Source organism: Triticum aestivum, chromosome 4D, assembly GCF_018294505.1.
Source record: "Triticum aestivum cultivar Chinese Spring chromosome 4D, IWGSC CS RefSeq v2.1, whole genome shotgun sequence".
NCBI lineage: Eukaryota > Viridiplantae > Streptophyta > Magnoliopsida > Poales > Poaceae > Triticum > Triticum aestivum.
This window is the reverse complement of record NC_057805.1, coordinates 468,771,438-468,792,832: the sequence shown is the minus strand read 5'-3', so window position 1 is coordinate 468,792,832 and position 21,395 is coordinate 468,771,438. Positions and strand designations below refer to the sequence as shown.

The 21,395-nt window shown below is 43.9% G+C and overlaps 1 protein-coding gene across 1 annotated transcript; it reads right to left on the bottom strand.

The window, feature by feature from the left end:
* Positions 1-4,991: 4,991 nt before the first annotated feature.
* Positions 4,992-6,439, bottom strand: LOC123100357 (uncharacterized). Its single transcript, XM_044522293.1, has 2 exons — positions 5,990-6,439; positions 4,992-5,880 (listed from the first exon to the last, which is right to left on the bottom strand). The coding sequence occupies exons 1-2, from the start codon at positions 6,130-6,132 to the stop codon at positions 5,499-5,501; spliced, it is 525 nt and encodes a 174-aa protein (XP_044378228.1). The 5' UTR covers positions 6,133-6,439; the 3' UTR covers positions 4,992-5,498.
* Positions 6,440-21,395: the final 14,956 nt, after the last annotated feature.

Genomic DNA, 21,395 nt, shown 5'->3' with positions numbered 1-21,395 from the left:
TTGATTCATTTCTGTTCCGGCAAATTTCAGGCGCTCGATATGTCCTATTTTAGCAAAGGTCATGCCGGATTTTTTCGTGAATTTTGGCATGACTTGTGCCAGAATATGTAGAAAATATCGAGTGCCCCGGATTTGTGTGTTGAGTATCCTGGTAGTTGTCTTCGATCGATTTTCAATTAATGATTCAACTATGAACACAGGAAATGTCTGACAACGAAAAAGATTTCGGTATTTGCAAATACTGCGAAGACGAGTGCGGCCTGTGCGACGGAATCTTCCTAGATGATGATAGGTGCTTCAGCATCAAGCTGGACGAGAACTTCGAAGTGGATACAGTAAGTCACAACGACAAGTCTTTTTTCGTAATTAAGCATGACATCTGCTTCATTTGCTTCAACTTATAATATTTTTTACTATTCTACTAGCGTATCCCCTGCCATGCAAGAGTTTTTGTCTTGGATAAGATAGGTTTCAGTCGTACTATGGAGGTAAAGAATGTTTACTTGAAGACCGAGCATGGTTGTATTTTCCACGCAAAATTATACAACGCAGACGACTACACCTATTTTGGATGCAAAACTTGGCGAGCACTATGCAAGACTTATGCATTTGAGCCTGATATGGTTATCACCTTTGATATTCGTCCGGAAGATGATATTGAAGGTAATATCGACATCTGGGTCGATGTGCAGACGCCTCCAGTTATACCATTATGTGAGTTTCTCAACCATATTTATGTCTTTGATATTGTTTATTCAAAAATAGTTGACAACTAATTTCTATTGTCAGCTTATTTCCGTTCAAGCAAACATGTCCAACGCTTGGTAGACAGGACCTACTACTACCCCGGGGCTGAACTAAACTGCGAGGAGATAAGTCATTATGTTTCATGGCTTGAGGATCTTCATACTGTCAAGACAAATTTTCTTCCCGCACTTAGAAATGTTAGTACTTAAAATGTGCGACCAATAGTGTTCGTACTGAACTATGGTCACATCTATTTAGGAAAGATGTTAAGATTTTTACTATTTGTCCTCAGTGCATCTTTTGCATACATTATTTTTTAAGCTAAACTTCATTGCTAAGTATGTTACTATACGATGTTCTTCAACAGGGACTCCCCATGAATGTTGTGCCTCATGGGATCGAGACTAAAGGTACCATGAGTATTGTTAGCTTACGGCCAAGATATCCTACAATGCACTTTAGTGCATTCAGGATTTCTAATAGCGAGGAATGCTTAATAGTGAAAGACTGGAGCAAAATTGTGAAGGAGGAGTGCAGAGAAGTACTAGGGGGCAGCAATCAGAAGCGCATCCCATGATTAGGAGACAGGTTCATCTGCATGCTCCAACTTGATGAAGGAGTGCTACACATGTTTTATGTTATTTTACCTGAGAGAGAGCAGCATGAGTGATTAGCTAGCTAGAAATGAGTTTGAAGATGATGATGTGCTACACTATGACTATGATGATTAAATAGCTAGTGTTGGTGGTAATGACTATGATGATTATTATTAGCTAGTGTTGGTGGTGATTAGATAGCTACCGCAGCTAGTGTTGGTGGTGATTAGCTAGCTAGAATGAGTTTGAAGATGATGATGTGCTACACTATGACTATGGTGATTAAATAAATATTGTTGGTGGTAATGACTATGATGATGATTAAATAGCTTCTGCTGGCGGATTAGATTCAAGTGGAGACAACATGTGGTGCACATCGAAAGTACTACTAGTCCAAACTAGATCAAGTTTGGATTAGTAGTATACTTTTGACATGCACCACATATTGCCTCCACTTGAACCTAATCCACCTTCATTTGACACACTGTTATGGACATAATAATATAAACCTCATAATTGGTATTGTACCAAAATTTGTATAACGGCGTATAAATACACTAAAAATAAAAAAAATGAAAAAAAGAATACTAGTAGCGATGGATAGTAAACACGCTGCTACTAGCTAGATTAGCAGCAGTGCGGGAGAGAACAAGCGCTGCGGCTATGTGTCTCACGCTACTGCTAAGTAATAGCTGTAGCGCCTTATTAGTAACGCGGCAGCACGCGCTACTAGTGGGCATTAAACCCGCACTACTACTAGGGTTTTCCCTAGCAGTGTCCATCTAGGTGATGCATAGCAACGAGAGGGGAGAGTGTAGTCCACGTATCCTCGTAGACCGAAAGCGGAAGCGTTATGACAATGCGGTTGATGTAGTCGTACGTCTTCACGATCCGACTGATCCTAGCACCGAAGGTACGCCACCTCCGCGATCTGCACACGTTCAGCTCGGTGACGTCCCATGAACTCTAGATCCAGTTGAGGTCGAGGGAGAGTTTTGTCAGCATGACGGCGTGATGACGGTGATGATGAAGCTACCGGAGTAGGGCTTTGCCTAAGCACTGCAACGACATGACTGAGGTGGAAATCTGTGGAGGGGGGCACCGCACACGGCTAAACAATCAACTTGTGTGTCTATGGGGTGCCCCCTCCCCCGTATATAAAGGAGTGGAGGAGGGGAGGGCCGGCCCTCTCATGGCGCGCCCAAGGGGGGAGTCCTACTCCCGGTGGGAGTAGGATTCCCCTTTCCCTAGTTGGAGTAGGAGAGGAAGGAAGGAGGAGAGAGGGAGAAGGAAAGGGCGGGCCGGCCCCCACCCAATTCGGATTGGGCTTGGGGGGCGCCCTCCACATGGCCGCCTCCTTATCTCTCTCCCACTAAGGCCCATTAAGGCCCATACACTCCCCGGGGGGTTCCGGTAACCCCCCGGTACTCCGGTAAATGCCCGAACTCACCCGGAACCCTTCCGATGTCCAAACATAGCATTCCAATATATCGATCTTTATGTCTCGACCATTTCGAGACTCCTCGTCATGGCCGTGATCACATCCGGGACTCCGAACTACCTTCGGTACATCCAAACACATAAACTCATAATACCGATCGTCACCGAACGTTAAGCGTGCGGACCCTACGGGTTCGAGAACTATGTAGACATGACCAAGACTCATCTCCGGTCAATAACCAATAGCGGAACCTTGATGCTCATATTGGTTCCTACATATTCTACGAAGATCTTTATCGGTCAAACCGCATAACAACATACGTTGTTCCCTTTGTCATCGGTATGTTACTTGCCCGAGATTCGACCGTTGGTATCTCAATACCTAGTTCAATCTCGTTACCGGCAAGTCTCTTTACTCGTTCCGTAATGCATCATCCCGCAACTAACTCGTTAGTCGCATTGCTTGCAAGGCTTATAGTGATGTGCATTACCGAGAGGGCCCAGAGATACCACTCCGATACACGGAGTGACAAATCCTAATCTTGATCTATGCCAACCCAACAAACACCTTTGGAGACACCTGCAAAGCATCTTTATGATCACCCAGTTACGTTGCGACGTTTGATAGCACACAAGGTGTTCCTCCGGTATTTGGGAGTTGCATAATCTCATAGTCTGAGGAACATGTATAAGTCATGAAGAAAGCAGTAGCAATGAAACTGAAACGATCATAATGCTAAGCTAACGAATGGGTCTTGTCCATCACATGATTCTCCAATGATGTGATCCCGTTCATCAAATGACAACACATGTCTATGGCTAGGAAACTTAACCATCTTTGATTAACGAGCTAGTCAAGTAGAGGCATACTAGGGACACACTGTTTTTTCTATGTATTCACACATGTACTAAGTTTCTGGTTAATACAATTCTAGCATGAATAATAAACATTTATCATGAAATAAGGAAATAAATAATAACTTTATTATTGCCTCTAGGGCATACTTCCTTCAGAAAGTGCATGGAGGGAGAGAGATCCGGTTTCGGCTTAACATCCGAAACGCACACCTTTTCTGGTCGATCGATCTCGTACTCGTCCCTCGAACGGGGGCTCAGGTCCGAGGTTTCCTTAAGTTGGATTCCGCCGGCCGAGCTAATCAAAGGAGCATAAAGCTCCGAACAGGGTTCCCGATCGCGCTCTGCCACCTCGAAGGGGGAGTGCGACTAGGGATCCATCGGGCCCTCAGATGGCCTGTTGGTGAGAATTGTCGATACGCCAGAAGTACTGAGGGGACTCGGATTGCCAATTGGTGAAGCCATCGTCCCAAGGCGATCACACAGCGACCTCTCAATGAAAGCACCAATGTCGGGGTTAATACCGGCAGACCTCGGGTAGGGGGCCCGAGCTGTGAGATCAGATCGATGGGTAACAAGAGACAAGAGACATGATGCTTTTACCCAAGTTCGGGCCCTCTTTAAGGAGGTAAAACCCTACGTCCTGCTCTTGCTTATATTATGGATGTATCAAAGTACATAGTTGATCTACCTCGATATCGTAAACTGTGGTCTAAACCCTAGGGGTAATGGTGATAATGATGAATAAATGAATGACTGCCTCTGCGGACTAAACCCTCTGGCTTATATAGGCACCAGGGGTATCTAAGGTTACACATGGTCGGTTGCCATCCAGGGGTTACATGCCAAACCTAAATAGACATACTTGGAGTACACGCCAAGTCCTCGGTGAAGTCCGATACACTCACGCCACATATTAGAGGCCTTTGTAGTTCCTCCTCTTTAGCGGATCGTCAGGCCGGCCCATGGACTAGGCCGGCTAGGCCGGGACCCCCTAGTCCAGGACACCGTCAGCTGCCGTCTACCATCCTAACGTCAACCATGTTGCAATCTCTGTCGAAGCGCGGGACGGATCGACATCAACGACAACCGCATCATCAGCCGTGTTGCAAAACACTCTTCATGCAAATCTCCGAGCATAACATGACCCATGTTGCAAACATCCATCGTCAAGTGGATTGGACTGAACACGACATAGTCATGTGGCAAACCTCATCAAGACCATCCTGCTATGTATCCAACGACTCGCAACCGGACAAATCTTTTCAATCTATCAGCGGCCGAACGCTTAGCGTCGTCCAAAAACTAACCGGCGCAGTCACCTGAAATGCCGCGGGCATCGCTCGTGGAGCGTTGTGCCAGGAGCCCAAGACCAGGCAAGCTCCCATATTGAACACGACTTTTTTTTAACACAATACAGACACAAGCGCTCATATACACGCGCATACACTAATCTCTATTTTAACACAATACAGACACAAGCGCTCATATACACGCGCATACACTAATCTCTATGAATGCACACATGCACACCCACGACTTGAAGGCATCCCGACACCCAAACGAGGCTAAATTGCAGTACTCACTAACCTACAAGTCACTGGCACGAATCTGCTGATAGCGTGCAGAGACGGATACGGCAGCGTCATGTTCAACCTACCAATCCTCCGAGGTTTCCCCTCTTGATTTCGTCCATTTATCTTATCTATCTACCAACAGCACGAGGTTTCCCATGCTAAGCATCAACTGGAGTAGATGTCAGTAACATTTTCACACAAACAAACAAGCGCTGGAGCACTGCACTGGATCGTCGGGTGATTTACGAAAAGTCAAATCAAATCAAGGATGATTAGTTCCAGATCAGAGCAGGAGGTTGCCGAGCGCGAGGCCGACGCACACCGCCAGCGCGACCCACCACGCGGCGGCCACCGGGTGCCGGGCGGCCCCCGCGCCATCCTCCTCCTCGGGCTCCTCGGTCTCCGCACGGGCGGCTCCTACTCCTCCTGCTCTGAGCGCGGAGTTCTCGGCCTCGAGCATCATCACCCACCGGCGGTGCGCCGAGAGCGCCACCGAGTCCCGCACGAGCAGCGCCGCGAGGCCTCCGCTGCTGGCGGCCGCGGCGGCCAGCTTCTCCTCGGCCTCCCGCGCCCGCGACTGCGACAGGCGCAGCGCCCGCAGCAGGCTGTCCTTACCGTCGCCGTTACCCTTCTCGTCGGCTCCGCCCGTGCTCCCCAACCTTTCCCTGCGCAAAAAGAGGAGAGGGAGAGAGAGGCCACTCAGTCCGAGCAACGCAAATCCGTCGAGGCGAACGCATGGCGCGACAGTAAAAAGAGCACGGCGCCTTGCCTTACCTCGGCAGGTGCAAAGCCGGGAGCGGGCCGAAGAGCTTGGCCGGAGGGGGCAGGTCGCAGTTGAGGAGCAGATCGGCGGACGGCGGCCGTCCCCGGCGGCGCCTCTGGTGGTCGTCGGCGCCGGGCGCGGCCATCAGCAGCATCCCTTCCTCGGCTGAAGCGCCGGGGCCGGGTCTGGTTTGGTGAGGGGGCGTGGGGTTTGGTGCAGAGGAAGGAAGGAGGTAGATGGGGGAGCGGTTGCTGGGAGTAGGCTTCCGCTGGGAAGAAACCGCGCGGGGCAGTGGGTTGCCGCCGCACGGAGGAACCCGTTTCGCGTGAGGCTTGGCTTGTCCAAGTGCCGAGACGAGGAGTGGCGGACGACGTCGTCGTCGTGACGCTGCTTCCGAAACCTGGCGTGCGTGCTTTTCGGTTCGGCCCACCCTTGGGCTCGTCTCGACGGTCGGTCTCTGCGTCTTTGAGGAAGTAAAGTATATATATCGCGCTTCGCAACTTGCAGGGACGGACCCGGCGTTTCCGGCATAGATTATCTGCCGAGTGCGCGACACACGACGGACAGGAGTGAGCACGGACGGAATCGCGGTGGCAGGTTGCCGTCGACAAATGGCGCATGAACGCGACCGACGAATCTCCGCCGGGACGGTCGGGTTAAACAAGCGATTGGCTGGAGACTTTGTTCGAAACGCATCCCAGCCGCGCACGCCTCTTCCGGCGTCCCGTTTTCAGCTGCCATGCGGTTTTTGTCGGCGAGGCGTGAATAGCGCCATGTGTGTCTATTAAGCAGCAGCAGATACACTCCAAACGCCATGCGTGTCTATTAAGCAGCAGCAGATACACTTTCCAGCGTCTGCGTATGTTTTTTGTTTTACTCCTTCCGTCTCTAAATAATAATAATCTTCTTAGAGATTTCTATATGTAGTTCCTATTTCTAAATAATAATATAAGTCTTCTTAGAGATTTCTATATGCACTACATACCGATGTATATAGACATATTTTGGAGCGTAGATTCACTCATTTTGCTCCATATATAGTTCATATTGAAATCTCTAAGATCCACTCCTTTTGCTCCATACCAGTCTCGCCTCGTAGATCCACTCCTTTGCCGATCGCTACTTCTCACGCCGCTACCGGGGAAGGTTTCTTGTTGGGAGCCCAATATTGATGGTTACCATGATGGATGCACATGAGATCACCGTGGGAGGGTACCCGCCGGAGCCATGGAGTTTGTAAAAAAAACTACCATTTCCGCAATAGAAGCTCGTCTATGAGTCAGCCGAGACGACACCTGCGGAAGGAGTTGGATCCAACCCTCCTCCATGTATAGATAATTAGAGATCAAAGATCATACTGGAGGTCGGCTTACCAAGAAAAGCTACCATTGCCGCAGTAGGAGCTCGTCTATGAATCAACTCGGACGACACCCGCGGAAAGAGCTAGATCCAACACCCCTCCATGTTCTCACTGACAATGGATGCCCAGCCCGGTGTTGCCACCATCATGGTCCTTCAAGGCCAAAAAGAAAGCACTCCACCCTATGAATATGGTCCAGCCCGGCGTCGCCACCATCCCGTTCCTTCAAGGCCAAAAGGAAAAGCACTCCACCCTATGGATATGGCCCTCCCCAGCGGCGTGTCCAATCCATGGCTGAGGTCGACGTCGTCACCAGATCCGTAAGAAAGCCAACTTCGGAACCCCAGCGGTCGGTATGATCTGATGGAACTGAATGGAATTAACCTCCCGAACAACGCTAGAGCGCCGAGGTACCTTGGTTGGAACGGAGAGAAATAAGGGAGAGGAGGACCAACGCATCACGAACACCATCTCGATAACACAATCACCACACCGGAGGGGAACATAGTGTGAGAGATTTAGGAAGAACCGTGGAGGCGAGTCGGACCGACGGTTGTGCCGGAGGAGTGCCTTCACACAGAGATGGGATCAGAGGCCGCGCCCTATTGTGGCCATGGGAAAATATTTGTGTAGGAAAGGAGGACTCGATGGTAGGGAAAATACAGGAGAGAGGGATCAATCCTGGGAGAGAGAAGGTTGTGTTGTACGCTGGTCATCTTGCGGTGTGCATGTTCTGTAGTTGTAATTAAATTGAAAAGGAAACAATAGTCTCTTTGGTGACAAGGTTTCAGGGAATGGGTACATGTAAAATGTAATTGATCACACGATTTGTTGTCAACATGTGGTGGACCCTCCTGCAATTGCTTGTGTGGTTGGATTGTTGATGTGGACAACCTGCATGTTAAGATAAATATGATAGCGGGGATGGGTCTCTTAGGTATATATAGGATGAGCTCTTGCCAACATCTCTAGGGTTTAGAAAGGTATTTTGGATACATTGAAGGAAATTCAGGGTTTCGCCACTTTACTAGTTATTTTGAGGCTTGTTCATCATCATTTCAAATTCATTTAAATTTATTTATGGTGCACTTTGGTCATTTGCATACAATTCTATTTAAGTACCTTCAAGTAATTTTTGCCAATTTTAGGATCAAACTATAACACACTTGTAGTTCAATTTTGTAACACTTTTCGTAAATGTCCAGAATTTATAGTAAATGGAGTATAGCAAAGAAGCTCAAAAACACAAAATCTTTTGATAGTAGGCATCCAATATGGTCTAATTTGTGTGAAAAACAACATAAGTCAAAATTTCAATCTTATTTGTGGTAGCTGATTCCTAAAACCCCCCATTTTGGAACTTCAAAAATCGAAAATCAATTTTTTCCCATAACAAGTTGGAAACTCCTTTTGTCATTCTTGTTTGGCATGCCAACCCACATGTGTCTGCCAAATATGGTCACCTTATCATCAAATATGCCATGGATATGGCCATGAGCTTGATCATTTGTCTTGGAAGCCATGAATCTTCATACATGGTATTCCATTTTGTGAACACCTTTTTAAGAAATTGCCGTGTTCATAGTTTATTATTTTCCTGACATCCAGTACACATAGGACTCCATGTGAAAGATTGCAATTTTCTTCATTTTAATTTGTGTTACTTGACTCACAAAAAAACATCTGTGGCATTTCACAAACGAAAAATCAATGTCTTCCCATAAAAGTTGGAAACTCTCTTTGCCATTCTTATTTGGCATGCCAAGCCACATGTGTGTGTGTGAACATAATTTTTTGAAAGCTATGATTCCTCATGCATGATAGTCCATTTTGTGAACATATTTTTAGAAAAATCATTGTGTTCCTAGTTTATCCTTTTTCCTCGCAAGCATTACACAAAAAATGACTACATGCGAAAGGATTGCAATTTTTGGATTTTTTTTTCTTCATTTTCTTTGATTTTTAAATGAGGTCAAAATTACACACATGGCTATTCATAGCAAGGGGTTAACTCTTTGAACTTTTTTGTGGATATTGTATACAATTCTACTTGGGTACCTTAAACATTTTTTGTCAATTTTTAGAACCAAAATTTAACACACCTTTGCTCGGCATTCCGGTAATTCATATGATCAATAGAATATAGCAATGAAGATCAAGAATTCAAAATCTTATCCACATGTTTACAGACTGAGCCACCAAACCCGTCGGAAGACACCGGGCACGAGAGGTGCAACCTAAGTGGATTTATTGGATCCTGGGGAACCATCACAAGTACGGTCGTGAAAGAGTAGAATGAGAAAGCTAATGAATCTTAAACCCATTGTTAAAAAGAAAAAATAGAGGATAAATAATAATAATATAGTATAGTTAGGGAATAAAAGAGGGTCAAGCATGATCACCTATTGCAAACTGCAAATATCGTGGTCGGCATACCCCCGGGGTATGCTCCCTTGACGGGCACTCCAGGACCCGCCTAAGAAAAATGCAACCCATTAATTGACCCCTCGTTAGAGTAGTATAAGTACATCCTCGACTATAGCACGAGTAGAGTCGAGTTCTTGTACTAACCTAAGAGCATATATGCCGAAATATTTCCACGTTCAAGCAGCTAATCAGTAAATGACTTCTCCGTAACAGTTTGAATATTGGTCGCAACGTCCCAAGGTGGTACGTATCCTATAAAATCTGTCACAGTCATTAATAGGAATATGACAACTCCGAGACACCGAACAAATTCCCTAAGAATAAAAAAACGTTATGATTAAGTGGAAAAGTTGTATCTGAGAGATAAAATGATTTATTTCGACGGTTGCATGACCGTTCTTTTCTGTCAGTTCAGCTCTCTACCGGGACCCAACACAAGTATTCATCCTTCCCAATTTGAAAAAGGTGTTTCCGAAAGCTTACCGTCTTCCACACGGATGCTACAGCCGCTATCACTTTTGCAGGAGTGATTAGAAAGGAGGAGCCGACGAAGCATGAACTAAAAAGATTGAAAATTGGTATTATGCATAATATAAAACGACAAAGGTACCTGACTTCGTAGGATACTTTGATAGACTAGTAGAATGGCAAAAACTACTTTGAATTGAAACCCTACTACTCTATATCAGTCTAATCTAATTCGGATTGCTCTACCGGGTCAAAAAACAAGGGATCGCCTACTATAGGTATGAAACTGGGAAAGTATCAACTCATTAAAGAATTTTGAGGGCATGCTTAGGTTAATGAATATGTTTCATTCATATATAATGCGTACAACCTGTGTATGTTCTATCATATTGGAATTCCACTATAGGAATTCGATAGGAATTTTCGACTCCTTACTCCAGAGCATACTTATTCTAGAAATTGTAGGTTTTCAAATTGAGGACCAACTGTGCTCCGCAAGTGAGAGAAGAGATCTCAAAAGAAACCTGTTCACTAAAATCCAAATAGAAAAAGACAACTACTTATTAAACATGTAGTTGAGTGCTCGATCGTTGTTCGGATCTTGACCGAGTCCGCGACCTCGTAGGGCAGATTTTGCTAAAACTCGAGCAGTTTCTTGAAAACTTGCTTCAGATATGAAACTTTGGGTATTCAGGGAAGCCCTTGTTATTCCCTAATTCCATTTCAGTGGAAATATAGGGATGAAAGTTTCTCTCCTACTGATTTCGATTGCACATCTAATGAAAATATATGCAAATGAATGTTCAAAAGCAAGGCTATCCCCTTTGTCGTTACCCTTAAAATAAAATTAATAAAAAAACATACCCTACATAACATATCCAACTCTTCTTGGTTCAGGGTCTTCCGTTTTCGAAGACTAGTAAAATAGGCGGATTCTGGAACCCCAAGGATTCAATGGTTCTCAAGGACAAATGATTGATTTACCTATTCAAAGCAATTTACGCGCGGGACTTTCTTTGACATAATATATAATTTCTTGCTATGGAGCCCGCGCTCTGATTTTTTTTCTATTTGGAGCTTCTTCCAAAGTAATGAAAATGCTCTTGGCTTGACATAGCCTGTTCTATTCATTCCAAACCAAATTTGCGCTGGGTTTAAGTAACATAGTACACGATGGAGCTCGAGAGGATAGATTTTTTTATCAAGGGAAATAATACAACAGGTCAAAATAAGAACGGAGAAGATTCGTTGATACGAAGCTGGTCCATTTTACATTGTTTTTAGTATAATAAACAGGTTTAAGCCATGGAAGACATGAGTCACTAAAGTGACCCGGTACAACTTTCCTCCTCCCCTCTTGATTCCTTCTAGCACCACTTAAACACTGCGGAAAGGTTCTTAAATTAAATTTGGTTAATATTTATTAACCCCATAAAAAGAAATAATAAAGGCCATTTCTTCGCAAGGAGGTGCCTGGAAGTGGAACAGAGGATCCGGTGGGAAGAAATCCCCAAGAGCAGGGCAAGTCTCGAAAAGGCTGAGCACGAGGAAACTTTACAATGTTACAAAGAACTTCAGGACATTATCGCAATTCTTGGCTTGGATGAATTATCGGAAGAGGATCGTTTAACTGTAGCAAGAGCAAGAATTATTTTATCGATGCAAATTGGATTTGGATAGAAGGGTACATTCTTCCTAATGTTTTAGATAGAAGAAACATTTCTTCTATTTAAAATATTAGAAAGAATTTTGTGCTTGGACAGGAATCTTTCAATCAGTGGAATCTTTTGTCAACAAGTGTCAAATCTGTCGGCAAGCTAAGGTAGACCATTAAAAACTCCCTGGCTATTATTCCTGCAATATAAACTAGGGGATATAGGGGGTAACACTGTCCCCATAAATTCCTTTTTTTCCTTTTCTTTTTTTATCCGGAATTGAACAAAAAATAAATTATGGAAGATGTTTTCTTCATTTTCCATTTCGGTAGGAAAATGCAGTCGGATGTTTGGGGTACTATAAGTGACCAAGGGGTGGTAACTCATATTACAGGGGGAAACTTTGCCAGGAAGAAAAGCTGGATCGACGTGTTATAAGCCGTCACCGTAGCAGAGAGAAGCTCTCTAATCACACCTGCTTCCTTAGCTCTATCCAGAATTGCAGATAGTGCATCACCTACTAGGTGAAAAAGCAAAGAAAAAAGTAGGCTGTGAAATGATAGGAAATATGCCATGCAGATCGGATGACCCGGCTTATCTTTGCAGTTAGTAAAAGAAAATTAATGAACCTACAAATATCGGCAAAACAACAAGTATTGTTAACCAAGGAAAATAACTCATGATAAAGTGATAAAAAAACCTTCAATGGAAGAGTTTACTTTTTTTGGCAAATTTTCTGTAAATTTGAAGTTGAACTTAATTAAACAAGCCAAGCAATTCCATTTGCTCACAATCACAAGAAATTTGTCCTCTGCCATATTTTCTTCTTAAGAAATTGTGCATATAGAAACCTCTAAAGAAAAAAAAGGAGACCGTCTGTCTTCTGGATTTGGAGAAGTGCTGATTTTCAAGAACGCGAATCCTATGATATGGTGGGAATCCTAGCACTTTCTTCTTCTTTATTCGCTGTTGCTCATATACAAGAAGTGCAATGGATCCAGAACGCAGCGGAGAGTTGAAGCTCAAATAGCAATTATTCGAAGCACTTCTTTTTCCATTACACTATTTCGGAAACCTAAGGACTTGGTCGTATGGATATGGAAGATACAGGATTTTGGACTATTAATTAGTCCAAAAAATACTACTAATTTTGCGACAAAACCACTCATTCCTGGTAAGGCAAGAGAAGACATTGAAAAGCTACTAAACATGGTGTTTGTATTGCAAAATGGAGAGGGAACTACTTGCTAATGGTAGTAAAACCGCCCTGCTCTTCTTGGTTAGTATGGAGAGAAGTTATCCGAAAGGTTGAAAGATGCCAATGTGAGCTAGCGTCTCGTTATGCTTTATCATCAAAGAATACCAAAAGGTATTTCCGGAGAAAAAACGTGATTCATTAAAGATTGGAAGGTAGCAGGTGCATTAGTGAGTCCAAATGGCATCACTAAGTATTCATAATGACAAAAATATGTCCTAAAATTTATGAATGACTTGATGTTGGGGAACGCAGTAATTTAAAAAAAATCCTACGATCACGCAAGATCTATCTAGGAGAAGCATAGCAACAAGCGGGGAGAGTGTGTCCACGTACCCTCATAGACCAAAAGCGGAAGCGTTTTATCAACGCGGTTGATGTAGTCGTACGTCTTCACGATCCGACCGATCTTAGCACCGAACGTACGGCACCTCCGTGTTCAGCACACGTTCAGCTCAATGACGTCCCTCGTACTCTTGATCCAGTTGAGGCCGAGGGAGAGTTTCGTCAGCGCGACGACGTGGCGACGGTGATGATGAAGTTACCGGCGCAAGGCTTCGCCTAAGCACTACGACGATATGACCGAGGTGTGTAACTGTGGAGGGGGGCACCGCACACGGCTAAGAGATTGTCTGTTGTGTTTTGGGGTGCCCCCTTGGCCACATATATAAAGGAGGGAGGAGAAGGAGGCCGGCCTAGGAGGGGCGTGCCTATAGGGGGAGTCCAACTAGGATTCCCAATCCTAGTTGGAGTCCCCTTCCTTTTCCAAGAGGGGAGAGAGGGAAGGAGTAGGAGAGGGAGAAGGAAAGAGAGGGGGACGCCACCCCCTCCCTAGTCCAATTCAGACTTGCCATGGGGGGCGCGCGGCCACCCCTTGAGGCCCTTCTCTCCTTTCCCGTATGGCCCATTAAGGCCCACTACTTCCCCCGGCGAATTCCCGTAACTCTCCGGTACTCCGAAAAATACCCGAATCACTCGGAACCTTTCCGATGTCCGAATATAGCCTTCCAATATATCGATCTTTACCACTCGACCATTTCGAGACTCCTCGTCATGTCCGTGATCTCATTCGGGACTCCGAACAAACTTCGTTCATCTAATCACATAAATCATAATCGTCATTGAACGTTAAGCGTGCGGACCCTACGGGTTCGAGAACTATGTAGACATGACCGAGACACATCTCCGGTCAATAACCAATAGCGGAACCTGGATGCTCATATTGGCTCCTACATATTCTACGAAGATCTTTATCGGTCAAACCGCATAACAACATACGTTGTTCCCTTTGTCATCGGTATGTTACTTGCCCGAGATTTGATCGTCGGTATCATCATACCTAGTTCAATCTTGTTACCGGCAAGTCTCTTTATTCGTTCCGAAATGCATCATCCCGCAACTAACTCATTAGTCACATTGCTTGCAAGGCTTATAGTGATGTGCATTACCGAGAGGGCCCAGAGATACCTCTCCGAAACACGGAGTGACAAATCCTAATCTCGATCTATGCCAACCCAACAAACACCTTCGGAGACACCTGTAGAGCATCTTTATAATCACCCAGTTACGTTGTGACGTTTGATAGCACACAAGGTGTTCCTCCGGTATTCGGGAGTTGCATGATCTCATAGTTAGAGGAACATGTATAAGTCATGAAGAAAGCAGTAGCAATAAAATTAAACGATCATTTATGCCAAGCTAACGGATGGGTCTTGTCCATCACATCATTCTCTTAATGATGTGATCCCGTTCATCAAATGACAACACATGTCTATAGTCAGGAAACATGACCATCTTTGGTAAACAAGCAAGTCAAGTAGAGGCATACTAGGGACACTCTGTTTTGTCTATGTATTCACACATGTACTAAGTTTCCGGTTAATACAATTCTAGCATGAATAATAAACATTTATCATGATGTAAGGAAATAAATAATAACTTTATTATTGCCTCTAGGGCATATTTCCTTCAGTCTCACACTTGCACTAGAGTCAATAATCTAGTTCACATTGCCATGTGATTTAACACCAATAGTTCACATCATTATGTGATTAACACCCATAGTTCACATCGCCATGTGACCAACACTCAAAGGGTTTACTATATTCAATAATCTAGTTCACATCGTTAATATGATTAACACCCAAGAGTAATAAGGTGTGATCATGTTTTGCTTGTGAGAGAAGTTTTAGTCTACGGGTCTGCCACATTCAGTTCCGTAAGTATTTTGCAAATTTCTATGTCTACAATGCTCTGCACGGAGCTACTCTAGCTAATCGCTCCCACTTTCAATATGTATCCAAATTGAGACGCAGAGTCATCTGGATCAGTGTAAAAGCTTGCATCGACGTAACTCTTTACGACAAACTTTTAGTTACCTCCATAACCGAGAAATATTCCCTTAGTCTTCTAAGGGTAATTTTGACCGTTGTCCAGTGATCCACTCCTGGATCACTATTGTACCCTCTTGCCAAACTCATGGTGAGGTACACAATAGGTCTGGTACACAGCATATCATACTTTATGGAACCTATGACTAAGGCATAGAGAATGACTTTCATTCTCTTTCTATTTTCTGCCGTGGTCGGGTTTTGAGTCTTACTCAACTTCACACCTTGCAACACAGGTAAGAACTCCTTCTTTGAATGTTCCATTTTGAACTACTTCAAAATCTTGTCAAGGTATGTACTCATTGAAAAATCTTATCAAGCGTCTTGATCTATCTCTATAGATCTTGATGCTCAATGTGTAAGAAGCTTCACCAAGGTCTTTCTTTGAAAAACTCCTTTCAAAGACTCCTTTATGCTTTCTAGAAAATTCTACATCATTTCCGATCAACAATATGTCACTGACATATACTTATCAGAAAGGCTGTAGTGCTCCCACTCACTTTCTTGTAAATACAGGCTTCAACGCAAGTCTGTATAAAACTATATGCTTTGATCAACTCATCAACGCGTATATTCCAACTCCGAGATGCTTGCACCAGTCCATAGATGGATCGCTGGCGCTTGCACATTTTTGTTAGCATCTTTAGGATTGAAAAAACTTCTGGTTGCATCATATACAACTCTTCTTTAAGAATTCCATTAAGGAATGCAGTTTTTGATTCCATTTGCCAGATTTCATAAAATGTGGCAATTGCTAACATGATTCGGACAGACTTAAGCATCGATATGAGTGAGAAAATCTCATCGTAATCAACACCTTGAACTTGTAGATAGTAACACTACTATCAGCGTCCGTCTTCCTCTTGAAGATCCATTTATTCTCAAATGGCTTGCTGATCATCGAGCAAGTCAACCAAAGTCCATACTTTGTTTCTCATACATGGATCCCATCTCAGATTTCATGGCCTCAAACCATTTTGTGGAATCTGGGCTCATCATCGCTTCCACATAGTTTGTAGGTTCGTCATGGTCTAGTAACATGAATTCCAGAACAGGATTACTATACCACTTTGGTGCGGAACGTGCTCTGGTTAACCTACGAGGTTCGGTAACAACTTGATCTGAAGTTTCATGATCATCATCATTAACTTCGTCACTAATTGGTGTAGGCATCACTGGAACTGATTTCTGTGATGAACTACTTTCCAATTTGGAAGAAGGTACAATTACCTCATCAAGTTCTACTTTCCTCCCACTCACTTCTTTCGAGAGAAACTCCTTCTCTAGAAAGGATCCATTCTTAGCAACGAATATCTTGCCTTCGGATCTGTGATAGAAGGTGTACCCAACAGTCTCCTTTGGGTATCCTATGAAGACACATTTCTCCGATTTGGGTTCGAGCTTATCAGGTTGAAGCTTTTTCACATAAGCATCGCAACCCCAAACTTTAAGAAACGACAACTTGGGTTTCTTGCCAAACCATAGTTCATAAGGTCTCGTCTCAACGGATTTAGATGGTGCCCTATTTAACGTGAATGCAGCTGTTTCTAATGCATAACCCCAAAAATGATAGCGGTAAATCAATAAGAGACATCATAAATCGCACCATATCTAATAAAGTACGGTTATGACGTTCGAACACACCATTACGCTGTGGTGTTCCAGGTGGCGTGAGTTGCGAAACTATTCCACATTGTTTCAAATGAAGACCAAACTCATAACTCAAATATTCTCATCCACGATCTCAGATCATAGAAACTTTATTTTCTTGTTACGATGATTTTCCACTTCACTCTGAAATTCTTTGAACTTTTCAAATGTTTCAGACTTATGTTTCATTAATTAGATATAGCCATATCTGCTTAAATCATCAGTGAAGGTCAGAAATAACGATACCCGCCGCGAGCCTCAACACTCATCGGACCGCATATATCGGTATGTATTATTTCCAACAAGTCTGTTGCTCGCTCCATAGTTCCGGAGAACGGAGTCTTAGTCATCTTGCCCATGAGGCATGGTTCGCAAGCATCAAGTGATTCCAAAAGCCCATCAGCATGGAGTTTCTTCATGCGCTTTACACCAATATGACCTAAATGGCAGTGCCACAAATAAGTTGCACTATCATTATTAACTTTGCATCTTTTGGCTTCAATAGTATGAATATGTGTATCACTACGATCGAGATTCAATAAACCTTTTATATTAAGTGTATGACCATAGAAGGTTTTATTCATGTAAACAGAACAACAATTATTCTTTGATAAATGAATAACTGTATTGCAATGAACATGATCCAATCATATTCATGCTCAACGCAAACATGAAATAACATTTATTTTAGGTTCAACGCTAATCCCAGAGGTAAAGGGAGTGTGCGATGGTGATCTTATCAACCTTGGAATCACTTCCAACTCACATCATCACCTCGCCCTTAACTAGTCTTTGTTTATTTTTGCAACTCCCGTTTCGAGTTACTACTCTTAGCAACTGAACGAGTATCAAATACTGAGGGGTTGCTATAAACACTAGCAAAGTATACATCAATAACATGTATATCAAATATACCTTTGTTCACTATGCCATCCTTCTTAGCCGCCAAGTATCTAGGGCAGTTCCACTTCCAGTGACCATTTCCTTTGCAGTAGAAGCACTTAGTTTCAGGCTTGGGTCTAGCTTTTGGCTTATTCATGGGAGTGGCAACTTGCTTGCCATTCTTCTTGAAGTTCCTTTTCTATTCCTTTGCCCTTTTACTTGAAACTAGTGGTCTTGCCATCAACACTTGATGCTTTTTCTTGATTTCCAGCTTCGCCGATTTCAGCATTGCGAAGAGCTCGGGAATTGATTTCGTCATCCCTTGCATATTATAGTTCATCACGAAGTTCTAGTAGCTTGGTGATAGTGACTAGAGAACACTATCAATCACTATATTATCTGGAAGATTAACTTCCACTTGATTCAAGTGATTGTAGTGTTGGGGAACGTAGTAATTTCAAAAAAATTCCTACGCACATGCAAGATCATGGTGATGCATAGCAACGAGAGGGGAGAGTGTTGTCCACGTACCCTCGTAGACCGAAAGCGGAAGCGTTAACACAACGCTGTTGATGTAGTCGTACGTCTTCACGATCCGACCGATCAAGTACCGAACGTACGGCACCTCCGAGTTCAGCACACGTTCAGCTCGATGACGTCCCTCGAACTCCGATCCAGCCGAGTGTTGAGGGAAAGTTTCATCAGCACGACGGCGTGGTGACAATGATGATGTTCTACCGACGCAGGGCTTCGCCTAAGCACCGCTACGATATTATCGAGGTGTAATATGGTGGAGGGGGGCACCGCACACGGCTAAGAGATCAATAGATCAATTGTTGTGTCTCTGGGGTGCCCCCTGCCCCCGTATATAAAGGAGCAAGGGGGAGGCTGCCGGCCAAGGAGGAGGGCGCGCCAAGGGGGGAGTCCTACTCCCACCGGGAGTAGGACTCCTTTCCTTGTTGGAGTAGGAAAAGGGAAGGGAGAAGGAGAAAGAAGGAAGGGGGCGCCCCCCCTCCCTAGTCCAATTCGGACTAGTCCATGGGGAGGGGTGCGGCCACCCTTTGGGGCTTTTCTCTCCTTTCCCGTATGGCCCATTAAGGCCCAATACGAATTCCCGTAACTCTCCGGTACTCCGAAAAATACCCGAATCACTCGGAACCTTTCCGATGTCCGAATATAGTCGTCCAATATATCGATCTTTACGTCTCGACCATTTCGAGACTCCTCGTCATGTCCCCGATCTCATCCGGGACTCTGAACTCCTTCGGTACATCAAAACTCATAAACTCATAATAAAACTGTCATCGTAACCTTAAGCGTGCGGACCCTACGGGTTCGAGAACTATGTAGACATGACCGAGACACGTCTCCGGTCAATAACCAATAGCGGGACCTGGATGCCCATATTGGCTCCCACATATTCTACGAAGATCTTTATCGGTCAAAACGCATAACAACATATGTTGTTCCCTTTGTCATCGGTATGTTACTTGTCCGAGATTCGATCGTCGGTATCTCAATACCTAGTTCAATCTCGTTACCGGCAAGTCTCTTTACTCGTTCCGTAATACATCACCCCGCAACTAGCTCATTAGTTGCAATGCTTGCAAGGCTTATAGTGATGTGCATTACCGAGTGGGCCCAGAGATACCTCTCCGACAATCGGAGTGACAAATCCTAATCTCGAAATACGCCAACCCAACAAGTGCCTTTGGAGACACCTGTAGAGCACCTTTATAATCACCCAGTAACGTTGTGACGTTTAGTAGCACACAAAGTGTTCCTCCGGTAAACGGGAATTGCATAATCTCATAGTCATAGGAACATGTATAAGTCATGAAGAAAGCAATAGCAACTTACTAAACGATCGAGTGCTAAGCTAACGGAATGGGTCAAGTCAATCACATCATTCTCCTAATGATGTGATCCCGTTAATCAAATGACAACTCATGTCTATGGCTAGGAAACATAACCATCTTTGATCAACGAGCTAGTCAAGTAGAGGCATACTAGTGACACTCTGTTTGTCTATGTATTCACACATGTATCAAGTTTCCGGTTAATACAATTCTAGCATGAATAATAAACATTTATCATGATATAAGGAAATAAATAATAACTTTATTATTGCCTCTAGGGCATATTTCCTTCATGTAGTACCCAGACAATCTGAGCACATGCTCACTGGTTGAGCTATTCTCCTCCATCATGTAGGCAAAGTACTGTCAGAGGTCTCATACCTCTCGACACGGGCATGAGTCTGAAATATTAATTTCAACTCTTGGAACATCTTATATGCTCCATGACATTCAAAACATTTTTGAAGTCCCGGTTTTAAGCCGTAAAGCATGGTGCACTAAACTATCATGTAGCCATCATATCGAGCTTGCCAAACGTTCATAACATTTGCATATACTCATGCAATAGGTCTGTCACCTAGCGGTGCATCAAGGACATAATTCTTCTGTGCAGCAATGAGGATAATCCTCCCTAGTCCGCATCATTGCTACTATCATCTTTCAACTTAGTTTTCTCTAGGAACATATCAAAAAATAAAACAGGGGAGCTTTACGCGAGCTATTGATCTACAACATAGATATGCAAATACTATCATGACTAAGTCCATGATAAATTAAGGTTCAATTAATCAAATTACTTAAGAACTCCCACTTAGATAGACATCCCTCTAGTCATCTAAATGATCACGTGATCCAAATCAACTAAACCATGTCCGATCATCACGTGAGATGGAGTAGTTTTCAATGGTGAACGTCATTATGTTGATCATATCTTCTATATGATTCACGCTCGACCTTTCGATCTCCAGTGTTCCGAGGCCATATCTGCATATGCTAGGCTCGTCAAGTTTAAGCCGAGTATTCTGCGTGTGCAAAACTGGCTTGCACCCGTTGTATGTGAACGTAGAGCTTATCACACCCGATCATCACGTGGTGTCTCGGCACGACGAACTGTAGCAACGGTGCATACTCAGGGAGAACACTTATACCTTGAAATTTAGTGAGAGATCATCTTATAATGCTACCGCCGTACTAAGAAAAGTAAGATGCATAAAGGATAAACATCACATGCAATCAATATAAGTGATATGATATGGCCATCATCATCTTGTGCCTTTGATCTCCATCTTCAAAGCACCGTCATGATCACCATCGTCACCGGCTTGACACCTTGATCTCCATCGAAGCATCGTTGTCGTCTCGCCAACTATTGCTTCTACGACTATCGCTACCGCTTAGTGATAAAGTAAAGCAATTACATGGCAATTGCATTGCATACAATAAAGCAACAACCATATGGCTCCTGCCAGTT